At 43.1% G+C, this 23,025-nt stretch overlaps 2 protein-coding genes across 2 annotated transcripts in view; both read right to left on the bottom strand.

Moving 5' to 3' along the window:
- LOC138267234 (extracellular calcium-sensing receptor-like) overlaps positions 1-17,541 on the bottom strand; it is a 61,474-nt gene extending 43,933 nt beyond the window's left edge. Inside the window, exons 1-2 of the mRNA XM_069216089.1 lie at positions 17,520-17,541; positions 1,310-1,429 (exon numbers count right to left, since the gene is read on the bottom strand). Coding sequence (XP_069072190.1) covers positions 1,310-1,429; positions 17,520-17,541 — 142 coding nt within the window. The remainder of the gene's footprint in view (positions 1-1,309; positions 1,430-17,519) is intronic.
- Positions 17,542-18,478: 937 nt separating this feature from the next.
- Positions 18,479-23,025, bottom strand: part of LOC138267233 (extracellular calcium-sensing receptor-like) — a 28,745-nt gene continuing 24,198 nt past the window's right edge. Inside the window, exons 4-5 of the mRNA XM_069216088.1 lie at positions 19,486-19,609; positions 18,479-19,383 (exon numbers count right to left, since the gene is read on the bottom strand). Of these exons, the coding sequence (XP_069072189.1) occupies positions 18,479-19,383; positions 19,486-19,609 (1,029 nt within the window). The remainder of the gene's footprint in view (positions 19,384-19,485; positions 19,610-23,025) is intronic.

Raw genomic sequence — 23,025 nt, 5'->3', positions numbered from 1 at the left:
TAGAGATACCACTGTACAAGGGACTTATAGGTAAATTAAATATGCCAATTAGGAATAAGACAATCATACCAACTTTAGTTTGGAGAGCATCTGCACTTTAGCACTGGTCAGCAGTGATAAAGTGCTCAGAGTCCTAGATCCAACAGCGAGAGGTCAGAAAAACCAGGAGGAAGGAGGCAAAAAGACTGGGGATGACCCTGCGTAAGGCAAAAAGTCCAACAATTGGCCAGGCACCTGCTAGTAAAAACAGCTATAAGATATACAGAACAATAACACTAAAGGCAGCAATCACCAAGTACAGAGAAGCACCAGAGTCAGCTATAATTGAACGCAAATAAGAGCTCAAGTCGGGGGTGAAACAATTGACAAATTTGTTGAGAGACTTGATACGCTCATCAGAAATTGTAAGTTCAACTAACTCAATGATGAAGAAGCGATACATCTTAGAGTCATAGATGGTTGTTTGACAGATTCCTTCAGAATACGAATGCTGAGAGAATGACTAAGGGCTTGATTTAGATATCAGCCGATGGGTTACTCCTTCAAAACTGTGACCTATATCCCGTACTGCGAAATTTAAATCCCATATGATATAAGGGGATTTTGATTGCGGTGGACGGGATAGCCATCACTGTTGTGATGGAGTATCTCGTCTCGTCAACCAATATCTAAATCAGCCCTTTGTCTGGAGCGAGTACTCACAGCAACCATACGTCAGGAACAGTGCAGAATGACAAACTGCTGACATGTAGGCAGAAGCTGCCCAAAGTGAGTCAGTCATGAACATGTAAAGTAAGCAGAAACACAAGACTACAGGTCACAAAGTGATGTCTCTGAAGAAAAATAATCTACATTAGATGCAGATTTTCATTCCCAGATTAAGGTAAATGTCCCCCCAATGGACAAATGTGCAACAGCTGCGGGAAAAAGAACCATTTTTTAATGGGTTGCATGACAAAGGAAAAACTAAGGGTTTCATGCTGAAAAAATAAAATGTACGCCCGAATGTTCCAGAAGCGGCGTACTACTCAACATCAACTGAGACAAATCAACAACAAATGAATTGATCATCATCTAAGTTTTCGTCTAACAGCTCTTCAGTTTCAGTGCCAGTGCCTGTTGTTGATATTTACTTCAGAATAATGCGCACATATCTAACTGTCGTCATGTGAAGAAAAATACAATTCAAAGAAAATTTGATGAGAAAAAGCACAAAAGTCAGTCAAACATTGTCCAAAAATCACACTGAAGATAAAGGGCTGTTCCATATCTTTTAATATTGGCAGTGGTATGTTGATAAACATTATACCTGAAGAGAAATACAATGAACTGTCTCCATTGCCCCATACAACACTGTCAAAAACTAAAGTGTCTACTTGGGCTGCAAGCAACGATGCCTTTAAAGACTCAAGGTTCATTCGTAGCAACCCTGAGGCATAAAAAAGACAAAGGTACAAGCACTCATTCATGTACTTCAGGGTGCTGTGTCACATGTCTGTTTACTCGGTTTAAATACAGCTGCTGAAATGGGACTGATATCAGTGAACTACAACATGAATGCTCATCATGAAATAGTACGTTTGATTTGTTGGTTCTTGGATTAGAGAAACTGAAAACCATGAAAGTGCAACTTCATATCAATGAGGACATTCGTCCTGTTACTTAAAGACACATTCAAATTGCATTTCATTAACAAAAAGCTATTGAGAAAGAGCTTGAGCCTTTACTAAAGAGTGATATAATCGAGCAATCTACTGGTCCTTTTCCATGGTTTTCACCCATAATGGTAGTACCTAAAAAGGACAGCGAAGCATTTGTGCACATTACCATTGACATGTGTTAAGCTAACAAGGTAATTGAAGGAGAACAACGCCCGGGTCCGCATTTGCTAACATGATCACACAGTTAAATGGTGCCAAAGTCTTCTCTCGCCTTGATCTGAGCAAAGGATATCATTATTTGGAACTTGAAGAAAATTGCAGGTAAATTACTAAATTTTCTACTCACATTGGTCTGATCAGATATAAAAGATTAGGTTTCGGTTCTTCATCAGCTACATAACATTTTAGCAAGGTGTCATTCAAAGTATAATACATCCTGTTACAAATGGTTTCAATTACAGTGATGACATATTGGTTTTTAGGGCCACAGAAAGAGAACATGATGTATGTATTACACAAGTTTTTCAACTACTTCCTGATGCAGGTTTAATCTTGAATGTGGAGAAGTGTGAGTTCCACAAAACAAAACTCAAATTATTTTGCCATATGTTTTACAGTGGGGTTATGATGCCAGGTCCAAGTAAAGTACAAGCCTTATCAGCTGCTAATCCCCCACAAGATGTTACTATGTTACATTCATTGCTTGGCATGGCCAGTTTCTGTTCTAGATACTAATGTGACTTCACCACCCTAGGTGCACCCTTAAGAGAATTAACAAAAAATAATTTTCCTTTTTGCTGGTCAGGTGACTGTGCACAAAAGCTTTAAGAAAATGAAGCATGCAATTGATAATGCCACTGAAATGGCCTACTTTGATCCAAAGCTTCAAACAAAGGTTTTTCATGACGCAAGCCCAGTTTGGTTGGGTGGGATCCTTGCCCAACACAATAGAAACCCAAATGCCTGACGACATATTGTGACCTAGGCAAGCAGAAGTTTGTGACAAGCTGAACTTGCCTACTCACAGCCTGAAAAAGAGAGTTTCGCAGTTGTCTGGGCATGTGAACATTTCTGCATATTTGTATATTGCAAACCTTTCACTCTAGTAACTGATCATCAAGCATTGCTTACTATCTTTGGGCAATCCCAAAGTCAAGATGCTTTCCAGAATTGAACACTGGGGTTTCCGACTACAGGAATATGACTACACTATTGTGCATCGACCAGGGAAGGACTGACTACTTTTCATGAGTGCAAGCACATTCTCAAGGTACCCCTCCCAAAGTGGCTGAAGCTTACCTTAACTTCATTGTGAAGTCAAATGCTCCTGCTGCTGTTTCATTGGAACTAATTATTTCTGCAAAAAGCAAAGATAGTGACATGCTGATAGTAAAATATATCATTACATATCAATCCGGGAGATAGCACACTGGATCACTCACATGTGACAGTGAATATCAGAAATTCAAGAATATAAAATATGAACTATCAGTTACTCAAGAAGGTATTGTTTATGAGGTTCAAGAATTATCATAGCAGAGAGTCTGCAACCACAAGTAATTGAAGTGGTCCACAAATGACATTGTGGAATTGTTGGTACCAGACGAGCTCATTGAGACTGAGTTTGGTTTCCTCATCTTGATTAGAGACTTGAGAAAGAATTGAAAGCTTGTCATTTGCACAACTGCTTAATTCCCTAAGTTACTCCACGTTGCTTGAATATGTCAGACTTGCCAAAAAATTTATGGGAGTTGTTGTGGACTTCTTTGGTCCCCTTGACAATGGGCATCACCTGATAGAGTTTATCGATGCGTATTCCTTTTTTTCCACTCATCGAAGATCTTTCATCTATTACTCAAGAGAAAGTCATGGAAGAGTACAAGGAATCTTTGCATTATGAGGTGTTCCCTCAATTTTGAAATCAGACAGTGGTTCACCCTTCAGCAGTCGAGAATTCATAGAATTTCTTCCACATCTCAGTGTGAACTTTCAGAATATCACACTTGTTTGGCCACAGTCAAATAGCATTGTCAAATACATTATGAGCACCTTGAAAAAGACTGTACCGAATGCAAAATTAGAAAAGCTTAGATTGAAGTCAGCTCTCCATGCTACTCTTAGAGCATACGGATTGACTCCTCATTTAACGACAACACTCATGTTTGGGAGAGCCATGACGAACAAGTTACCACAATGGACCAACGGAAGATGGTTAACTTCGTCAGAAAGACTTTGAGTCATAAACAAAAAATTAAACTGTATGTAGAGGTGCCAAGAACATTACTTTTCGTGAAGGAGATCGAGTGTGTGCGACATAAGAGAAAGCCTAAATCAGATGCTCCCTTTGATGCTGAATAGTTTAATGTTGTAACTACTAGGGGACACATGGTGACTGCTCATCGTCCTGGGAAGAGCATTACACAAGACTCTTCACACTTCAGACCTATGTCTTGACTTTCACCAGTTCCTAATGTCCTAGCTAAGACTGGTTCAAGTGAGACTACAGAGCAATCTCTGACTGCATCTGTTCCCATGTCACCTGTGTTAGTTGTGGAAGGTTCTCATCTCTCTTCTCAGCTTTAAAGGACACAATCTGGGCATTTGGTAAAAGGCCCAAACAAAAGCATAGAAGAGTTATAATATATGTTTGTTAAAAAAAAAAGTTTCGTTTTTGTTTAACAAGGGGTGGAAATGTACTGTCTCTGAAGGACTCCGTAGAACCGTGACATGAATATTTGGGTGTGTTGATTGGATTTCAGTTTTGGAGAGTTGGGTTCACAATTGCACACAGAAGAATAAAGAAATGTAAGACCAAGCTTCTTCTGTGGTGTGTTCATGTAAGAGTACCCAGCCCAGCACATACCTCTGCTGGCCTTCCATTGGTTTTCAACTCTGGGGAGGTTCTGGTGAGGTAGGGCAGGTATACATCTAAAGCTCCTTTTTGTGGTGCTGCACATGCCATCCGGTGTGGGCGGACGTCAACCATGGCTTGTACTCCTATTATCATTATTATGCAACAGGATCCTTGGCCTAATCAAGCACTTTTACATGCACTGTTGCCTGCTCACACTCACCCTGCTGCCTCTACTGCGGCAGACATATGGTCCAACCATGCACACCTTCCTCATCTGTATGCATCCCAACAGCTGCTGAGCTCAGCTGTCCCTAAATAGTAATTTGAGTGCTGTGTTTAATGGAAATTGTGCTTTGGAATCTCAAATTGTAGCTTCCGTTTGTTCAGCAGAGAAACAGGCTGGTCCAAGTAGACTACATATAAACATCATAAGCAGTCCACTTACCAACCGGAGGGGCTGCACTGGCATATTTGTGCACCAATAAAGGTGTATAAAAATAAGCCAGATCTTCCACAATTCACACACCTCTAATACTAATAACCAGGTAGCCTGGTCCACCAGTCAAGACACAATGGTCATGCTTTGAGAATTAATTAAGTAGACAGATCCTAAAATGAGTCGATAAATCTCTCAGCAACCTGCTGGGGCTGCTGTGCTGGATCCGGAGCCACTGTCAACAACTGCAGTGTCAGTGCTTGGATTTGGTATCTGCTCCAAAAAGGAACAATAGTAGTCTTACCCTGAAGTCTATCTTCTATTTATACTCACAAAAACCACTGACTGTGATTCAGTAAGTGATAGCACGGAAGGTTAAATGCGTGGTAAGTGAGTTAAGTATGCAAGGCTCAGAATATTTATATTTCATTTCATAACCATGGGAGTTGATGCCGTGTTAAGGGAGGTGTGTGGTATGTAGATGTTCAAGTCGCGTAGGATAGAAGGTACAGGGAGAGACTGAGTGGAAAACTGAATTTGTGGGCAAGTGAAGTAATTGTGGTCTGTGCCCGAGGAGCTAACTAGTTGTATTTGGTCTGGTATTGAAATGCCCTGACAGAAAGCTGTGAAACAGAAAAATGATGGGCCTGATTTAGATTTCAGCGGAGGGGTTACTCCGTCACAACAGTGAAGGATATTCCATCCACTGAAATCTAAATCCCATTGGGAACAATGTCCATCACCGTTGTGATGGAGTAAACCCTCCACCGAAATCTAAACCAGGCCTGATGTTGTAAACCAACCTGATGGCGCACTGGTATTTACACCTTAATCTGTTCATAAAATCATCAAATATATTTCCCCTTGGGCGTATGGACCTTTGTTAGTCTACCTGCGGTGCTGTAAAGGAGTTAACAGAAATATATTTTAAATTTGTGAAGCCAATATGACTTCCCTATAATGACCAAGAATTAATGATTTTGATTAAATGGTTTTTTAAGAGTATTAATCCATCCAGTAAACATGAAGAGTAAAAATTAATTGATGAGATAAAGCAATATAGTTTAAAGGTCGAAATGTGCCAATAAGGTAAATTGTAATATAATAACATACAGAAAAGTAATGGCCACAATGCAAATAAAGCAAATTGTTGAAATAAGGAGTTCCATAAAATAACTTCCTTTTTCTATTTTAAACTTCGGTTGAGAAAAATAATTACTAATGAGGATTTCTATCCAGGGAGCATAGGAGGTGTCAGCATAGAATGTAACTTCTGTAGAAGTTCAGGAAAATAGACAAAGTGTTCAACATGAACTGCAGAAGGAAAAGTCAACACATTGGCAAATTAAAGAACGCATTTTCAATGAAGCCTTATGTCAAGTTAAGCTTTTTCAAAATCAAAATGGATGCTGGTTACAACTATTTGTAAGGTGGAAATAATAATTGTTAAATGTGAAGATGCATAACATAGTTAGAATAGTCAATTGATCAACTTAATTCACTCATTACAGAGTTAGAGTTTTTGCAAGGAATATATTCTATTGAGTCATTTAAATGTAACACACGTTATTCAAGAGAAGTCACTGAATATAAGCACCATATTAGCCCCTTCTGTGCCCAGGACGCAATGGTTACGTCCTGAGGCACAGTGCTGTGGTGTTCCCCCCCACCCTCCAAGGCAGGGATGGAAGGGGAAGCCCTTCCACCCCCCATCCTCCCCCGCCCTCCCAGTGACATTAGCGCGCACTGATTGTCACAAGACCTCCTCCCATCGCGCTGGAAGCTCAGCTTCCAGCGCTATCGGAAGAGAAATGCAAAAGCATTTCTCTTCCGATCACGTGGAGGAGGCCGAGAGACTTCAAAGGGAAGGAAAGTTATTTCCTTCCCTTTTAAGTCTCTCTCAGCGTTTTGGCAGCTGTCAAAACGCCCACTAGACACCAGGGATGTTTATTTTCAATTGAAATTGGCATGAGGGAGCGACCCCTTGGGCAAGGGTCGCTCCCAGGGGGGGGGGATTTTTTTTCTGGGGCAGATCGGCCTATGGGCAGAAACCTCTAGGCACAAGGGATAATTTCTTTATTTTTTATTTTAATTTTTAATTTTTGAGGTGGGGAGCGACCCCTTAGGCAAGGGTCGTTCCCCTAGGGGGCGAATTATATTTAGGCCATTTCTGCCCCCCTTGGGGGAAGATTGGACTATTTTTATGAGGCCAATATGCCCCCAAGGGGGACAGAAACCACTAGACACCAGGGAGTTTTTTTTTTTTTCGCGCGAATTTCACGCAAGGGTAGTGACCCCTTAGGCAAGGGTCGTTCCCCTGGGGGGCAAATTTATTTTAGGCCATATCTGCCCCCCTGGGGGGCAGATCAGCCTGTTTTAATTAGGCCGATCTGCCCCCGAGAGTGGCAGAAACCACTAGGCACCGGGGATTTTTTGTTGTTGTTGTTGTTTTACAGATGGGGAGTGACCCCTTAGGCAAGGGTCGCTCCCCTGGAGGGGCAAATTGTATTTAGGCCATTTCTGCCTTTGGGGGCAGATCGGCCGATTTTAGGTCAGTCTGCCCCCAAGGGGGGGCAGAAACAACTAGGCACCGGGGATTTTTTTTTTGCCCCAATGTCACGCAAGGGTCGCTCCACAGGGGAGGGGGTTGGGGAGGCAAATTTATTTTAGGCCATTTCTGCCCCACCTGGGGGCAGATCGGCCTATTGTGATTAGTCCGATCTGCCCCCGTGGGGGGGGGACAGAAACCTCTAGACGCCAGGGCAAATTGTTTTTTGAGTTCTTTTTGGTTTTTTTAGAGATGGGGAGCGACCCATTAGGCAATGGTCGCTCCCCTGGGGGGCAAATTGTATTTAGACAATTTCTGCCCCCCCTTGGGGGATTTTAGGTCAATCTTCCCCCAAGGGGGGCAGAAACAACTAGGCACCGTTTTTTTTTTTTTTTTTTGCGCCACTGTCACGAAAGGGGAGCGACCCCGTAGGCAAGGGTCGCTCCCCGGGGGGGGATGGGGGGGGCAAATTTATTTTAGGGTCATTTCTGCCCCCCCCCCCCCCCCCCCCCCAGAGGCAGATCGGCCTATTGTTATTAGGCCGATCTGCCCCCGGGGGGGGGCAGAAACCTCTAGGCGCCAGGGCTAATTTTTTTTTGTGTTTTTATTTTTTGTTTGTTTGTTTTTTTAGAGATGGGGAGCGACCAATTAGGCAAGGGTCACTCCCCTGGGGGGCAAATTGTATCTAGACCATTTCTGCCCCCCTTGGGGGAAAATCGGCCGATTTTAGGTCAATCTGCCCCGAAGGGGGGGCAGAAACAACTAAGCACCGGGGATCTTTTTTTTGCGCCAATGTCACGCAGGGGGAGCGACACCGTAGGCAAGGGTCGCTCCCCGGGGGGTTGGCGGGGCAAATTTATTTTAGGCCATTTCTGCCCCCTCCTCGGGCCGGCCGATCTAGAGGCCAAAATCCACAGGTAGGCACTTTGCAAAAAACACCTCTGTTTTTTGTGAAAAAATGTGATGTGTCCACGTTGTGTTTTGGGCCATTTCCTTTCGTGGGCGCTAGGCCTACTCACACAAGTGAGGTACCATTTTTATCGGGTGACTTGGGGGAACGCGGGGTGGAAGGAAATTTGTGGCTCCTCTCAGATTCCAGAACTTTCTGTCACTGAAATGAGAGGAAAAAGTGTTTTTGTGGTCAGATTTTGAGGTTTGCCAAGGATTCTGGGTAACAGAACCTGGTCAGAGCCCCACAAGTCACCCCATCTTGGGTTCCCCTAGGTGTCTAGTTTTAAAAAATGCGCTGGTTTGCTAGGTTTCCCCAGGTGCCGGCTGAGCTAGAGGCCAAAATCCACAGGTAGGCACTTTGTAAAAAACACCTCTGTTTTCTGTGAAAAAATGTGATGTGTCCACGTTGTGTTTTGGGCCATTTCCTTTCGTAGGCTCTAGGTCTACCCACACAAGTGAGGTACCATTTTTATCAGGAGACTTGGGGGAACGCTGGGTAGAGGAATTTGTGGCTCCTCTCAGATTCAAGAACTTTCTGTCACCAAAATGAGAGGAAAAAGTGTTTTTTTGGTCAAATTTTGAGGTTTGCAAAGGATTCTGGGTAACAGAACCTGGTCAGATCCCCACAAATCATCCCATCTTGGACTCCCCTAGGTGTCTAGTTTTCAGAAATGCGCTGGTTTGCTAGGTTTCACGAGGTGCCGGCTGAGCTAGAGTCCAAAATCCACAGGTAGGCACTTTGTAAAAAAAACACCTCTGTTTTCTGTGAAAAAATTTGATGTGTCCACGTTGTGTTTTGAGCCATTTCCTTTCGTGGGCGCTAGGCCTACCCACACAAGTGAGGTACCATTTTTATCGGGAGACTTGGGGGAACGCTGGGTGGAAGGAAATTTGTGGCTCCTTTCAGATTCCAGAACTTTCTGTCACAGAAATGAGAGGAAAAGGTGTTTTTTCAGTCAAATTTTGAGGTTTGCAAAGGATTCTGGGTAACAGAACTTGGTCAGACCCCCACAAGTCACACCATCATGGATTCCCCTAGGTGTCTAGTTTTAAAAAATGCGCTGGTTTGCTAGGTTTCCCCAGGTGCCGACTGAGCTAGAGGCCAAAATCCACAGGTAGGCCCTTTGCAAAAAACACCTCTGTTTTCTGTGAAAAAATGTGATGTGTCCACGGGCGCTAGGCCTACCCACACAAGTGAGGTACCATTTTTATCGGGAGACTTGGGGGAACACAGAATAGCAAAACAAGTGTAATTGCCCCTTGTCTTTCTCTACATTTTTACCTTTCAAATGTAAGGCAATGTGTAAAAAAGACGTCTATTTGAGAAATGCCCTGTAATTCACGTGCTAGTATGGGCACCCCAGAATTCAGAGATGTGAAAATAACCACTGCTTCTCAACACCTTATCTTGTGAGCATTTTAGAAATACAAAGGTTTTCTTGATACCTATTTTTCACTTTTTATATTTCAGCAAATGAATTGCTGTATACCCGGTATAGAATAAAAACCCATTGCAAGTTGCAGCTCATTTATTGGCTCTGGGTACCTAGAGTTCTTGATGAACCTACAAGTCCTATATATCACCGCAACCAGAAGAGTCCAGCTGACATAACGGTATATTGCTTTAAAAAATCTGACATTGCAGGAAAAAGTTACAGAGTAAAACGTGGAGAAAAATGGCTGGTTTTTTCACCTCAATTTCAATATTTTTTTATTTCAGCTATTATTATCTGTAGGAAACACTTGTAGGATCTACACAAATGACCCCTTGCTGAATTCAGAATTTTGTCTACTTTTCAGAATGTTTTGCTTTCTGGGATCCAGCACATTGGTTTCTCACCCATTTTGGTCACTAACTGGAAGTAGGCTGAAAGCACAAAAAATAGTAAAAATGGGGTATGTCCCAGTAAAATGTCAAAATTGTATTGAAAAATTGGGTGTTCCAATTCAAGTCTTGCTGTTCCTGAAAGCTGAGAAGATAGTGATCTTGCCACCGCAACGCCTTTGTTGGTGCCATTTTCAGGGAAAAAACCACAAGCTGCCTTCTGCATCCCTTTTTTCCAATTTTTTTGAAAAAAACAAAATTTTCACTGTATTTTGGCCAATTTCTTGGTCTCCTTCAGGGGAACCCACAAAGACTTGGTACCTCTAGAATCCCTAGGATGTTGGAAAACAAGGACGCAAATTTGGCGTGGGTAGCTTATGTGAACAAAAAGTTATGAGGACCTAAGCGCGAACTGCCCCAAATAGCCGAAAAAAGGCTCGGCACAGGAGGGGGAAAAGGCCTGGCAGCGAAGGGGTTAAGTATATAAATGTATGTTCATGATTTATAAATCATGGAGTTTAAATTGTGCTGCTCCAAGAGTATACTTTACAAACAAATGTAAAGAGCTCATGTCTTCTTCTGAGTGAGGCCTGGCATGGTGGGGCAGGGAAAGGAGATGTCTGCTTTTGGCTGAAGAGAGGAGACTTGTTTTATATGAGTAAGAGAGGTAATAATACAACAGTATTATAGGAAGAAATGATGCTAGTATGAATGGAATCATAGACAGTATTGCAGAAGGTGAAAAAAGAGAGGAAGATAGGGCCAGAATGGGTGACAGAATAGGAGAAAGAAAGGGATTGTGAAGAGAGTCAGATTCAACACAAGAAAATGATATGAAGAGGCAAAGAAAGCAGCCAGAGGAAGAGAAGAAAATAAATTGTGACATTGAGAAAGAACAAAGGAAAGTTAGAGGCAAACTAAACAAACAGAGAACGAGATTTACACCTGCAGAGAAGAATAATAGAAGTGTGAGAAAGTAGCCTCTTTCTAGCATGGTTACCCCCATGTTTGCCTGTTTGTCTGAGTGTTTTTACTGTGTCACTGGGATCCTGCTAGCCAGGACCCCAGTGCTCATAGTTTGTGACCTACACGTCAGCATGTTTTACTGTTTTGTCAGTTTGCTTGACTATGTCACTGGAGTACTGCTAATCAAAACTCCAGTGTTTATGCTCTTTCTGGTTCCAAATTTGTACTTACATACTGGTAACCCAGCATTCCACTCCTAATTGGCATACTGGATCCCCCGTATAAGTCCCTAGTATATGTTACCTAGGTACCCAGGGCATTGGGATTCCAGGAGATCCTTATGGGCTGTAGCATTTCTTTTGCCACCCATAAGGAACTCATACAAACACTTCTTCAGGACTGCCATTGCAGCCTGAGTGAAACAGTGTAAGCACTATTTCACAGCCATTTTCACTGCAGCAGGTCACTTATAAGTCACCTATATGTCTAACCTTCAGACAATGAAAACTTGGTCCATAGTACCTGTGTGTGAGGGCACCCTTGCACTAGCAGAGGTGCCCCCATATTGTCCAGGCCTATTTTCCCGGACTTCGGGACTGCAGGGACGCCATTATAAGTGTGCACTGCATATAGGTCAATACATATATGTAGCTTCACAATGATAACTCCGAATATGGCCATGTTAGGTGTCTAGGAAGTGGAAATTGTACCCCCAATCTGATCCTGGTATTGGGGGGCCAATTCCATGTACCATGGAGGCTCTACCATGGACACCCAGTACTGCCATACCAGTCTTTTGAGGTTTTCACTGCAGCCACAGCTGCTGCCACCTCACAGACAGGCTTCTGCCCTCCTGGGGCTTGGGCAGCCCTATCCCAGGAAGGCAGAACAAAGCATTTCCTCTGGGACAGGGGTGTTACACCTTCTTTCTTTGGAAATAGGTGTTACAGGCATGGGAGGGGTAGCCTTCCAGAGCCTCTGGAAATGCTTTGAAGGGCACAGATGGTGCCCTCTTTTCATAATCCAGTCTACACTGGTTCAGGGACCCCCAGTCCCTGCTCTGGCGCGAAACTGGTCAAAGGAAAGGGGAGTGACCACTCCCCTGTCCATCACCACCCCAGGGTGTCCCTGGGTTCTGCCATCTTGTTTTCAGGATGGTCAGGGAACTCTGGGAGTATCTGAGTGGCAAGTGCCATCAGGTGACGTCAGGGACCCCTCCTGATAGGTCCATACCTGGTTAGGTGACCAATCCCCCTCTGAGGGCCATTTAGGGTCTCTCCTGTGGGTGTTTCCTCAGATTTGGTTTTGCAAGACTCCAGCAGGAATCCTCTGCAACCTCTGCTTCACCTTCTACCGTCAGATTAACCGCAGAACTTCTCCAAGAACTCTATAACTGCAACAAAGTATCCAAGAAGGATACTGCAACTCTGTAGCATCAGCTCCTGCCAGCAACTGCAACAGTTTCCAAGTTGTGCACGCTCCGAGGACTGCCTGTCTTCATCCTGCACCAGAAGTACCGAAGGAATCTCCTGTGGAGTGACAGAGTCACTTCCTTGCTTCAGCAGGCACCTCTCTGCAGCGTCGACCGTAAACCTGGGTCCCCTCTCCTGACGACAAGCGTGGATCCTGGAACACAGGTGGTGGACTGAAGTGACCCTGACTGTCCAAATTTGGTGGAGGTAGGAGCTTGCCTCCCCGAGCCAGACAGCACCCCTTTGCACCACGTGTTTTGCAGTTCCTAGGGCTTTTGTGCGCTTCTCCAAGAAGACCTTTGTGCACAGTGTAGCCCAGGCCCCTAGCACTCTATCAGGCGACGCTCAGCTCCCTGAGTTGTTCTCCAGCGGCATGGGATCCCTTTGTGTAGTGCTGCGACAACCGCAATTTGCAACTCCTTTGTCCCCATGTCCTGGTACTCCTGTGGGTGCTGTCTGGTCTTCTGAGGGCTCTCTGAAGTGCTGAGAGCCCCCTCTGTCTCCTCAGTCTGACTTAAGACACCCAGGTCCCTCCTGGGCCTAGGTAGCGCCTTTTCCGCTAAACGTGTTGTTTGCGTGAGCCAAGGCTTGTTGGCGGAATCCAAGAATGAAAACCAGCCTGCATTCTTCTGCTCGACGTGGGACATCTCTTGCACCAAGCAGGAACCAGCAGCTGTCTTCTTTGGTGCATTTCTGACTTTTTCTTCTAACCGGAGAATCCACTTTTGCACCTTCAGCCCGGTTAGCTGGGGCTCCTGTTCTTCCTGGACTCTTCAGCAGTTCTGGGACTTTGGGCCTGATTACAACTTTGGAGGAGGTGTTAATCTGTCCCAAAAGTGACGGTAAAGTGACGGATATACCACCAGCCGTATTACGAGTCCATTATATCCTATGGAACTCGTAATACGGCTGGTGGTATATCTGTCACATTTGGGACGGATTAACACCTCCTCCAAAGTTGTAATCAGGCCCTTAGTCGACTCTCTCCGCAAGTCTTCAGGTCCAGGAATCCATTGTTGGTCTCTTGCTGTCTTGCTTGGTTTTTTCATAGTTCTTTATCACGACTTCTAGTGTGTTCTGAGGAAACTTGCTGTACCTTACTCCTGCTTTCCTGGGCTCTGGGGTTGGGTACTTTACTTACCTTTGGTGTTTTCTTACACTCCCAGCGCTCCTCTACACACTAATCTTGCCTAGGTGGGAAACCAACATTCGCATTCCACTATTTTAGTATATGGTGTGTGTTCCCCCTAGGCCCATTGTAACATATGGTGATTTTCACTATTTGCACTATTTTATGACTGTTTACTTAACCTGGTTTTGGTTACTACTGTATATTTTGTGTATAATACTTACTTCCTAAGGGAGTGTAGCCTCTAAGATATATTTGGCATTGTGTCCCTAAAATAAAGTACCTTTATTTTTGGTATCACTGAGTATTGTCTTTCTTGTTTGTAAGTACTGTGTGACTGCAGTAGGTATTGCAAGAGCTTTGCATCTCTCCTAGTTCAGCTTTGGCTGCTCTGCCTACAGCTACCTCTAGACAGCCTGGCTTCTAGACACTGACTACATTTCACTAATAAGGGATAACTGGACTTGGTGTAAGTACCTGTGGTACCCACTACAAACCAGGGCAGCCTCCTGCAAGAAGTGACTGAAAGAGAGAGTGAAATGAAGGTGTAAAGAGAAAAGGGGAGACTGAGTTCCTGAAATAATACTAGAGGAGGGCTTGAAGAGATGACTCATGGTAAAAGGAAGAGAAATTGGAGAAGGGATGGGAAAAGAGAAAGGAAAATAAGTAGAAAAAGAATGTTGTAGAAACAGTGCGAGAGACACCCAGAGACAGAATGAAGTTATGTGCCTCAGGGAGAATGATGGACACCAAGTACACCTTCATATTTTTAGAAAGAGGTACTGTCATGTAACATAAAAACACAATAGACATAAGACACCTGGCGCAGATTGACTCAGCTGTCTCCCTGGTCCTAAAATCTAACCTTCGATGAATTATGGCGAAACCTGCGGATGGTTTGAGTGGGACTTTGGTCTCTACACAGTTTGTGTTGCATGTACTTTTTCCCATTAACTCCTAGGGGGTATGCATTTCTATCAACTCTATAGCACTATGCCTTACCTTGGACTGATTATCCCCAGTGCAGGGTTTGTTAATCAATCAATCAGGGATTTATAAAGCGCACTACTCACCTGTGAGGGTCTCAAGGAGCTGAGGAGGGGAGGGGGGGTGCTGCTACTGCTCGAAAAGCCAGGTCTTCAGAAGTTTCCTGAAGGTAAGGAGGTCTTTGGTCTGGCGCAGGTGGGTGGGAAGAGTGTTCCACGTTTTGGTGGCGAGTTGCGAGAATGATCTACTGCCGGTTGTAGTTCTGCGGATGCTTGGGACGGTTGCTAGGGCGAGGTCGGCAGAGCGGAGATGCCAGGTTGGGTGTAGTTAACAGGGACTTGTTTTATTGACAGTGACTCATTAGCTCGCTTTTATGATGGCAAGTTTGTGGCTTGATGCTTATAGGTTTCTTAGGCATTGCCTATCATAGAATTAGAAAGAATTTCTGCTTTATGTATTCTTACCCAAAGACATGTTATTGCATTTACAGTAAGGTCATTTTTGTACATCGGTTTTTCTCTCTTGTACTTTTTCACATTGTGCTGTTTATTGTATACTACATTATCTGTTCTACATTCACTTGGCATTAAGGGGTTCTTTTACACCGTCTGCAAGCAGTGTACCCCCACATTGTTTTGTAATGAAATAATATTCTGGCTGCGATGCATATATTCTTTATTGCAAGCTTTCGGACCAACTTGCCTTGCAGACTGTAGATGTTTGAGATATGGTTACTATCCTGAGGAAGGTGGTTTAAAAACTATGCATTTACCCCTAAAACATACATTAGCACAATATAGCATTAACTACTGTCCATACAGTGGAATGGGACTGACCTGTTGAGAAAATGTTCTACGTTTTTGCGATCACTTACTCCTTCAGAGCCCTTGCTTGCAATGTTGTGTCTAGACGTGTTAGTGAGTGTGTGGTGGTGGAGGAGAGCTCATTACTTTGATTCTTTATATTCAAATGTGTTTAATTGATGATTAATACAATATTTAAGACATTGGGCCTGATTATGAGTTCGGTGAACAATTTGCACCGTCTGCTGAAGTTCCAATGGGGCGATTGCCATCATACTGGCTACCTCCCCGCCGGGCCCATTAGGAGTTTCCCCCTAGGTCATCGGGCAGAGTTTCCCCCTAGGTCATTGGGCAGAAACCTGAGTTTCTGCCAGCTGGCCTAGGGGAAACAGTCTACAGCATGGGCTGGCAGCAATGCTGTAGATCGCCGGATGCACCAGCACCCTTGCAATGTTCACTGTCTGCTTTGCAGACAGTGAACTTTGCAGAGGGGCTGGCCAGGGGGCCCCTGCACTGCCCATGCCAAGTGTATGGGCAGTGCAGGGGCCGCCTGCACCTGTTCTCTGCCAGCCTTATCATGGCGGTGCTTGTTGCTTAGGACCACCACCTACTGCCAGACCGCTGGGATCCCTGATCCTGGTGGAGCTGGTGTTCCTCCTGCAGCTCAACTGCCAGGGTTGAAATATGGCACTCAAACCGCCGCATTGGCGACGGTACTATCACCATCCGCAAGTCTGGCGGTCCAGTGACTGCCAGACTCGTAATGAAGGCGATTGTTTTGATAAGAAATAATGCAGGCGTTGACTAAACAATTTATGACTTGTATTTCGATTATTGTTACAAGTTTAGTTTGGTGAACTGAATTTGTCACAATCTATGGTAAATGTAGGGTTTAGTCAGCTTTTTAGTTTTATGGTTAACGGGTTTTTCTCTTTATCAATGGTTAAGTGTCCCCTCCTTCCAACCTTAATTGAGATTTTTCTATTTTTAGAGGATGGTTTGAGTTCAGCCACCACTTTTTTTTAACCAAGGTGCTCAACCTTGAAGGTTTGTATGAAACCAGCCATCCACATTGTTCTGCTGTCCTGATGCAAGTTTCATGCAAAGACCGGAAAGCAGAATCAGTGGATCCTGATTCCTCTATGATGTGGTAGTGACTGGAACCAAGAGATATTCCCTGCTCCAGTAGAGCTATTTCTGCACCATTAGAGTTTTACTTTATGTTGTCACAGAATGTAGTTGTAACTTTAAAGTTTTATGTAAGCTAGTGCTACAAAACAGCTGTAAGCTGCACTACTTGCCTGCTCTCTATTTCTTTCAAGAATTACACAGAGAGAACTTGGCTCCACCCACCACCCCAACCCCACACTGAGGGAGGCAAGCTTACTCCCTTTGCTCACCAGCTTCAAACTCGCTTTGGACATTTGCAATGCAAGCAGCAGTAATGCCAGTGGTGGAAAATAAATACAGGCAACATTTTTGTAGGTGAGAGGTATACATACAGCCGGATTCTATTCCCTCTGTTCTAGTTGTGGTAAAGGCTTTTCTTTTGCTTTGCCCCCTTTTGCATGTGGCATTTATCATTGTGTTAAATAAAGGAATCGCCCCCTCGGCCCGCTTCTCAGTTTTGCATTCAGCTTTACCCTCAATGTTGTTGTAGAGAATCATCAGCCAGAAGGATCAAGGTCCTCGTCTGCCATCCACAAACTTTGGTGCTAAAGTGGTCTAGGCTCTGTTCTGCCTCTTATACATGCACCTGATGGGTATTGGTTGTATCTCAATCCTGGGCCTTACCCTTCTTCACAATTAAAACATTTTTCTTCACTAGTTTAATATTTCCCCACATTTCTGATTCCTGAGGTATGCCTTTTTATTGTGCACACTCACCTTTTGTGAAGGGGGCCGGCATGCTGGCATCACTGCTATTTCCCTTATTAATCTATTATCTGACAGTTGCCCCGCTCCAGGGTACCGAGCACTGAGACAGACAGAGAGTGCCACCTCTCAGTCTACATGAAAGGTGAAAATAGCTAAAGACCCTCTGGTAATTTCATACTGTTGATAATATGATTTGGGCGCAAATTTCTAATTTGCGCCCCAGTCTGATTACTGACCCAGTGACAAACATTGGTGTAAAATGTTTATTGAAATATACTGTCCAGTGTACTGGAAAGTCACTTGAAATTGCCTTAATTTGCAGTACTTAGCGTCGAGGGGGTGTTTATTGGAAGGCACATGGATGTTCCCAAGAAACCGCCTATGTGTTTTGTTGCAAAACTCTGTCTACTAAAAAAAATATAGAGGCTTTTGCATAAAAAAGAATGCCAATTTGACATTGGCATTATCAAGGAGGAATGCTTTTATATATCTAATCTTTTACAGGTTTGCATGTGTGCAACATTGTGCATCACACATACAGTATAGGAAACATAGGAAAATTTAGAGCAAATTTCCTCATTTTGCAAACTACACACATTTTAACTGAAAGTGTTAACTTCAAGGCTCAGGGTGACACATCACCTATAATAAATATGCCTCTTACTGCTGTAGATGACTAGGAAGGGACAATATTAATCTGCTAGTATAGTTGGAAGGTCAGTTCTTCAAATATTGTCCAAAATAGGAAGCTCAGAAGGTATTTTACAAAATGTTTATTTTAAGGTATTGATGATAATCAAAGGGAGCTTACATGCTTATTAGCATGGTATACGTCCGTCAGTTAATTTGAATGGTGTTAGACTAGATGGATGTAAAACTGTATAAATGTTAAGAGTGAACATGCTATACTTGGTACAAAGAAAAAGGTTGTACAATAAAGAGTAGATATTTTGTCAAAGTATTTTGCATCACCTGGAACCCCTTCCCATCAGGTAATGCTTTGTGTTCCTTTCCGACTTCACCAGGATCAAGTAACTCTTTTGTAGGAATAAGCACGAAACCAATGCAGAACTAGAAATCAAGATGGCAAAACTCTCCAGTGCTACAGTGTACTTGCCTCTTGTACTGAGATAGGCGGGAATGAAAGAGAGCCAAACACAGAGGAAGGCAAACATGCTGAAAGTGATGTATTGAGCCTCATTAAAGCTGTCTGGCAGTTTTCTGGCCAAAAATGCAACAACAAAACTGACAAAGGCTAGCAGCCCCAGATAGCCCAACATGCACCAGAAAGCAAGGGATGACCCTTCATTACATTCAATGATTATTTTTCCAGGCTGTGTTTGAGTATTGTATTCAGAAAATGGAGGTGAGAAAATTAGCCATGACACACAAAGCAGCATCTGAAAAAATGTACAGAGGCCAATGATCACATATGGAAAATGAGGTCCAATCCATTTCTTTAAGTCACTGTTAGGTTTGGTGGCACTGAAAGCGATCACCACTGTTAAGGTTTTGGCCAAGATGCAGGAGACACAGAGCGTAAATGTGATTCCGAAGGCCACCTGGCGGACAAGGCATTTCTCTGGAGTGGGATAGCCAATGAAAGCCAATGTGGAAAGAAAGGTCAGTGCTAGAGACAGGAGCAGGAGGTAGCTGAGGCTGCGGTTGTTGGCTTTGACAATTGGTGTGTTCCTGTAATAGAGGAAGAGTCCTAAGATGGCAACAGGGATAAGTGATAGCAAAATGCTAGTGATACCCAAGATGGCTCCTAGAGTTTCTTCATAAGCAAGGAACTCTATGGACTTTAGCATGCATTGATCCTGTCTGCTGTTAGGCCATTGATCAGAAGGGCACTTTGAGCATTCTGTAGAACCTATAAAAAGTAAATTGATGAAAACAATAAGTTAAACGTTATATTTGTCTACATTATGTATGTTGCTTTTTATGTAAGTTGTAAGGCTACTCTTTGATTTACCAGTTTGGTTAGAAATCTCCCCTGCTGGACACACAACACACTGGAAGCAACATGTGGGTGCTCCTTGCTTTGCAGCCTTCCTAAATCCAAGTGGACAGCTGGAACTGCACAGAGAAATTGGAACCTGTGACAACAAAGTTAAAAGGTCATGGAATACTTCCCTCATGCTGCATGTATTACCCCATTATCTGTAGGAACTAAGCCCAGGGTAAAGGCAGAACCTGCACAAATGTATATCACTGAAAATAAACAGTACATATCTGCATTGCAGCTCTTATTTATACAAAAAAGGTAAAGGAGTGCATTATTTGGCTTTTCTCTGAAGCAGTGGTTGACGTGGAAAGAAAATATGATTGAGTTTCTTACCTTAGTCCTGCCTGTCCACTTAAGCACACTGGTGTTGATATAGAGGCTCTCCCCTGATAGGACTTGGTAATTGTAATGACCCACCAGCCTGTGCTGCATTGTGCCATCTTCTACTATTTGCCAGTGTACAATGTCATATTGGGGTAAAGAGTTGCCAGAAGCATCAAAAATAAATTGTCTTTCATCTTTATTCTGGGAGTGTAAGTTCTTGATATAGTGGAGAAGCTAGGAAAGGTGAAGTGAAGACCTTAGTATTATTGCTATTCTGGTAGGCAGTCATATGTTAGAAATAGAGTGATGAGTACTTTAACACATTCTGTGCTGAAATTTTATGTACAAATACACAATGGAGATATTTCAAGGAAACAACTTAAATTTTAATTTGTAATGTTTATGCTTTTGGCTACGTCTAAACAGACCATCAGGACAGGATCACCCAATTTTAAGGGCAATTTTAAGCATGCATACTCAGATATAGAGACATATTGTACATATGTAAAGAGTTTTATCTGGACATTTGTATTACAAATAATATATATATGCACACACACAACATCTGTGTTGATTTTACTGATCACTTAAGTGACAGTGCGGGAGAGACATCGTACATACAATTATATACATCAGAGATCAGATAACAATACTGGTCAGTAATTTCCACTTAATCTATAAACACCAAAGTCAATTGTTATAACAAATTACTTTTTATGTTGCAAACTAGCGATAGCCAAAAGGTTTCACATTTCACTTGTAGCTGAGTTGGATACTACGAGGAAAGACTTAAATAGTATTGTGTGCCAACTCCAATGAAGCAAATTTGTTGGGGTGTCTGGGAACATTGTGAAATCAGTTTGTTATGGCCCTAAACTGCAGAAAGACAATAGACTATACTTGTAAATTGTAATAAAAAATGACACCAAAATGACAGAAATCCAATCAGTAGTACAGGGGTTATGAATTTTTAAAGTTTTAGGTAAAAAGAGTGCCAAAAAGCACAAAGCGCAGCTCTTATCTAGCCGTTCTGGTTCAAGTCACAAGTTCAGTAGGTGCATAGCTTTGGTGGAGGGGAGGGGGGTGTTTGGGTACTACACCCCCCTAAAAAATTAATCTGTAGTAAATAGTTGGGTACAGGTGTTTTTAGTCGGGTATGGAGAGGTGTCTGTCGGATTTCACCCTGTATTTGTACATGCACTCACAGACAAAAAATCTCTTTCTCTCTCTTGCTTTCACTTCCCCCTTTCTGATCTGCCTCTTAAGCCCCCCCTCATGTACAGCTTCTCATAATGTATTTTAACAAGATATGTCAGTGTGATTGTTGGGAAATCTGAAGCTTACATCCCCCAAAACGTACTGATAAAGCTACTCCTGCGAAGTTCAGGCTACCGCAATGTAGTGTGACTTATATACCTGGACCAGGTTCGTCCCGGTGAAGAATTAGCTTCTCAAGGCCAAGTAAGAAGCTGCCATTTGTGTTGGCAAGAGCCGCGATTAGGTCATTGTCGGCATGATAGGTAGGCCGAGAGTTGAGGACGGTCGCAGTTGTAGGTTGAAGAGACAGTCATCTCCCAAGCTTTGCATTGGCAATCGATGCAGTTTATCAGTGCTGGCATAAAATGCAAGTCTTGCTGTATCTTTGCAATGATAATCATTGTGGATAGCCACTGTCAACCCTGACTCCAGGTCCTGATGGAGGTTTGTGTTGACAGTCATCATGGGCGGTCATTTCATGGTGCAAAAAGGCCGCTTTGCAGTTGTGAGGAGCCTAAAACATCTGAATTTCCACTTTGACTTCAGGAGAAGTACACTTTGATGCTAGCCAAGGGATCAGGGCCTGGGTGCGCCTCTTGGGGATCTCCAGCAGAGGCCAGCACCAGGTCCAGGTGGTGCAGGCAGGGTCCTTTGAAGTGTAATCAAGGCAGGGCTCCGCTCCTCCCCAGCCGTCTAGTCGAGAAGATTCTTTTCCTCCACACCTAGGCCTATTTTTGTCTACATGTTTGGAAGGAATACACAAAATACCACAGGATAGCCATTCACGATCATGAGATCCTGGACACTTGCAGAAAGGCAAACTTAGCTTAAGCAGAAAAATGCCAAATTTCTAGAATTGGCATTTTCAGGAAAGTAACTTTACATCCAACTTTACATTAAGAGGGGATTTAAAATTACAATTCGCATGAGTGAAAGAAGTATTTCTCTACCTGTTCCCAAACAGAAGTTATCGCTTATTCAGTGTAATAGTGTAACCCAGGTTTAGTCAATGTAAGAAAGAGCCTTGCAACACAGAAAAATGGCTTTAGCCATTTTTCGCTCTCAGGATATGGAAAACTTAAACTCAGGTACTAATTTTTAAATACAGCGCACCGTGCCCTAGGAGTGGTTTTTGGCATACCGTAGGAGTGACTTATTAGTATTAAAAAGGAAGGTTTGGGTCTGGCAATAGGTTTATTTTGTTAGGGAGAAATAACAGTGGCTGTGGTGGCAGGCCTGAAACATGTTTTAAAAGGCTACTTAGGTGGATGGCACTATGAGTGGTGCAGCCCACAAGTAGCATTTAGTTTACAGGCCATGGGTACATGTAGTATCATTTATTAGAATTTACAAGTAAATTAAATGTTCCAATCAGGTCTAAGTCAATTGTACCAGGTTAACAACGAAGAGCACAAACACTTCACCACAGGTTAGCAGAGGAAAAGTGTACAGAGTCCTAAAAGCCATCTGCGAAGGAAGGCAAAAATCTGGGGTGACCCTGCAGAAAGCGCAAGGTGCCACAACAGTGAGAAACAGTGTTATTAGCTGGCGTGGATGGTAGGTTGGCAGTCGACCACAAATAATAATGTCACTACTCTACTCTTGTTAGCTCTAGAAAAGGTTTCAGTAGTTTCTCTCTGAACTCCACCCCTGGTAGTTATGTTGAGCAGACAGGCTTAACTTAAGAGAATGTGTACAGCATTTAGAAGTAACCAAACAGTTTGAAAGTTGACAACAGAACACAATAAAAATCCCACCAAAATGTATAACCAAAGAGACTATTTTAATGAACAAAATGATACCAAAATGAGATAAGTCCATTGAGGGTAAACCAAAGATAAGCATTTTTAAAGATTTAAATAAAATTAATCCCTGCGCGTATCAAGCACCAATCATCTGATTGCACTTGACCAGTACCTAGACATG

Source organism: Pleurodeles waltl, chromosome 12 (assembly GCF_031143425.1).
Source record: "Pleurodeles waltl isolate 20211129_DDA chromosome 12, aPleWal1.hap1.20221129, whole genome shotgun sequence".
Lineage (NCBI taxonomy): Eukaryota > Metazoa > Chordata > Amphibia > Caudata > Salamandridae > Pleurodeles > Pleurodeles waltl.
The sequence above is the reverse complement of the archived record's forward strand: the minus strand, read 5'-3'. Positions and strand labels throughout refer to the sequence as shown.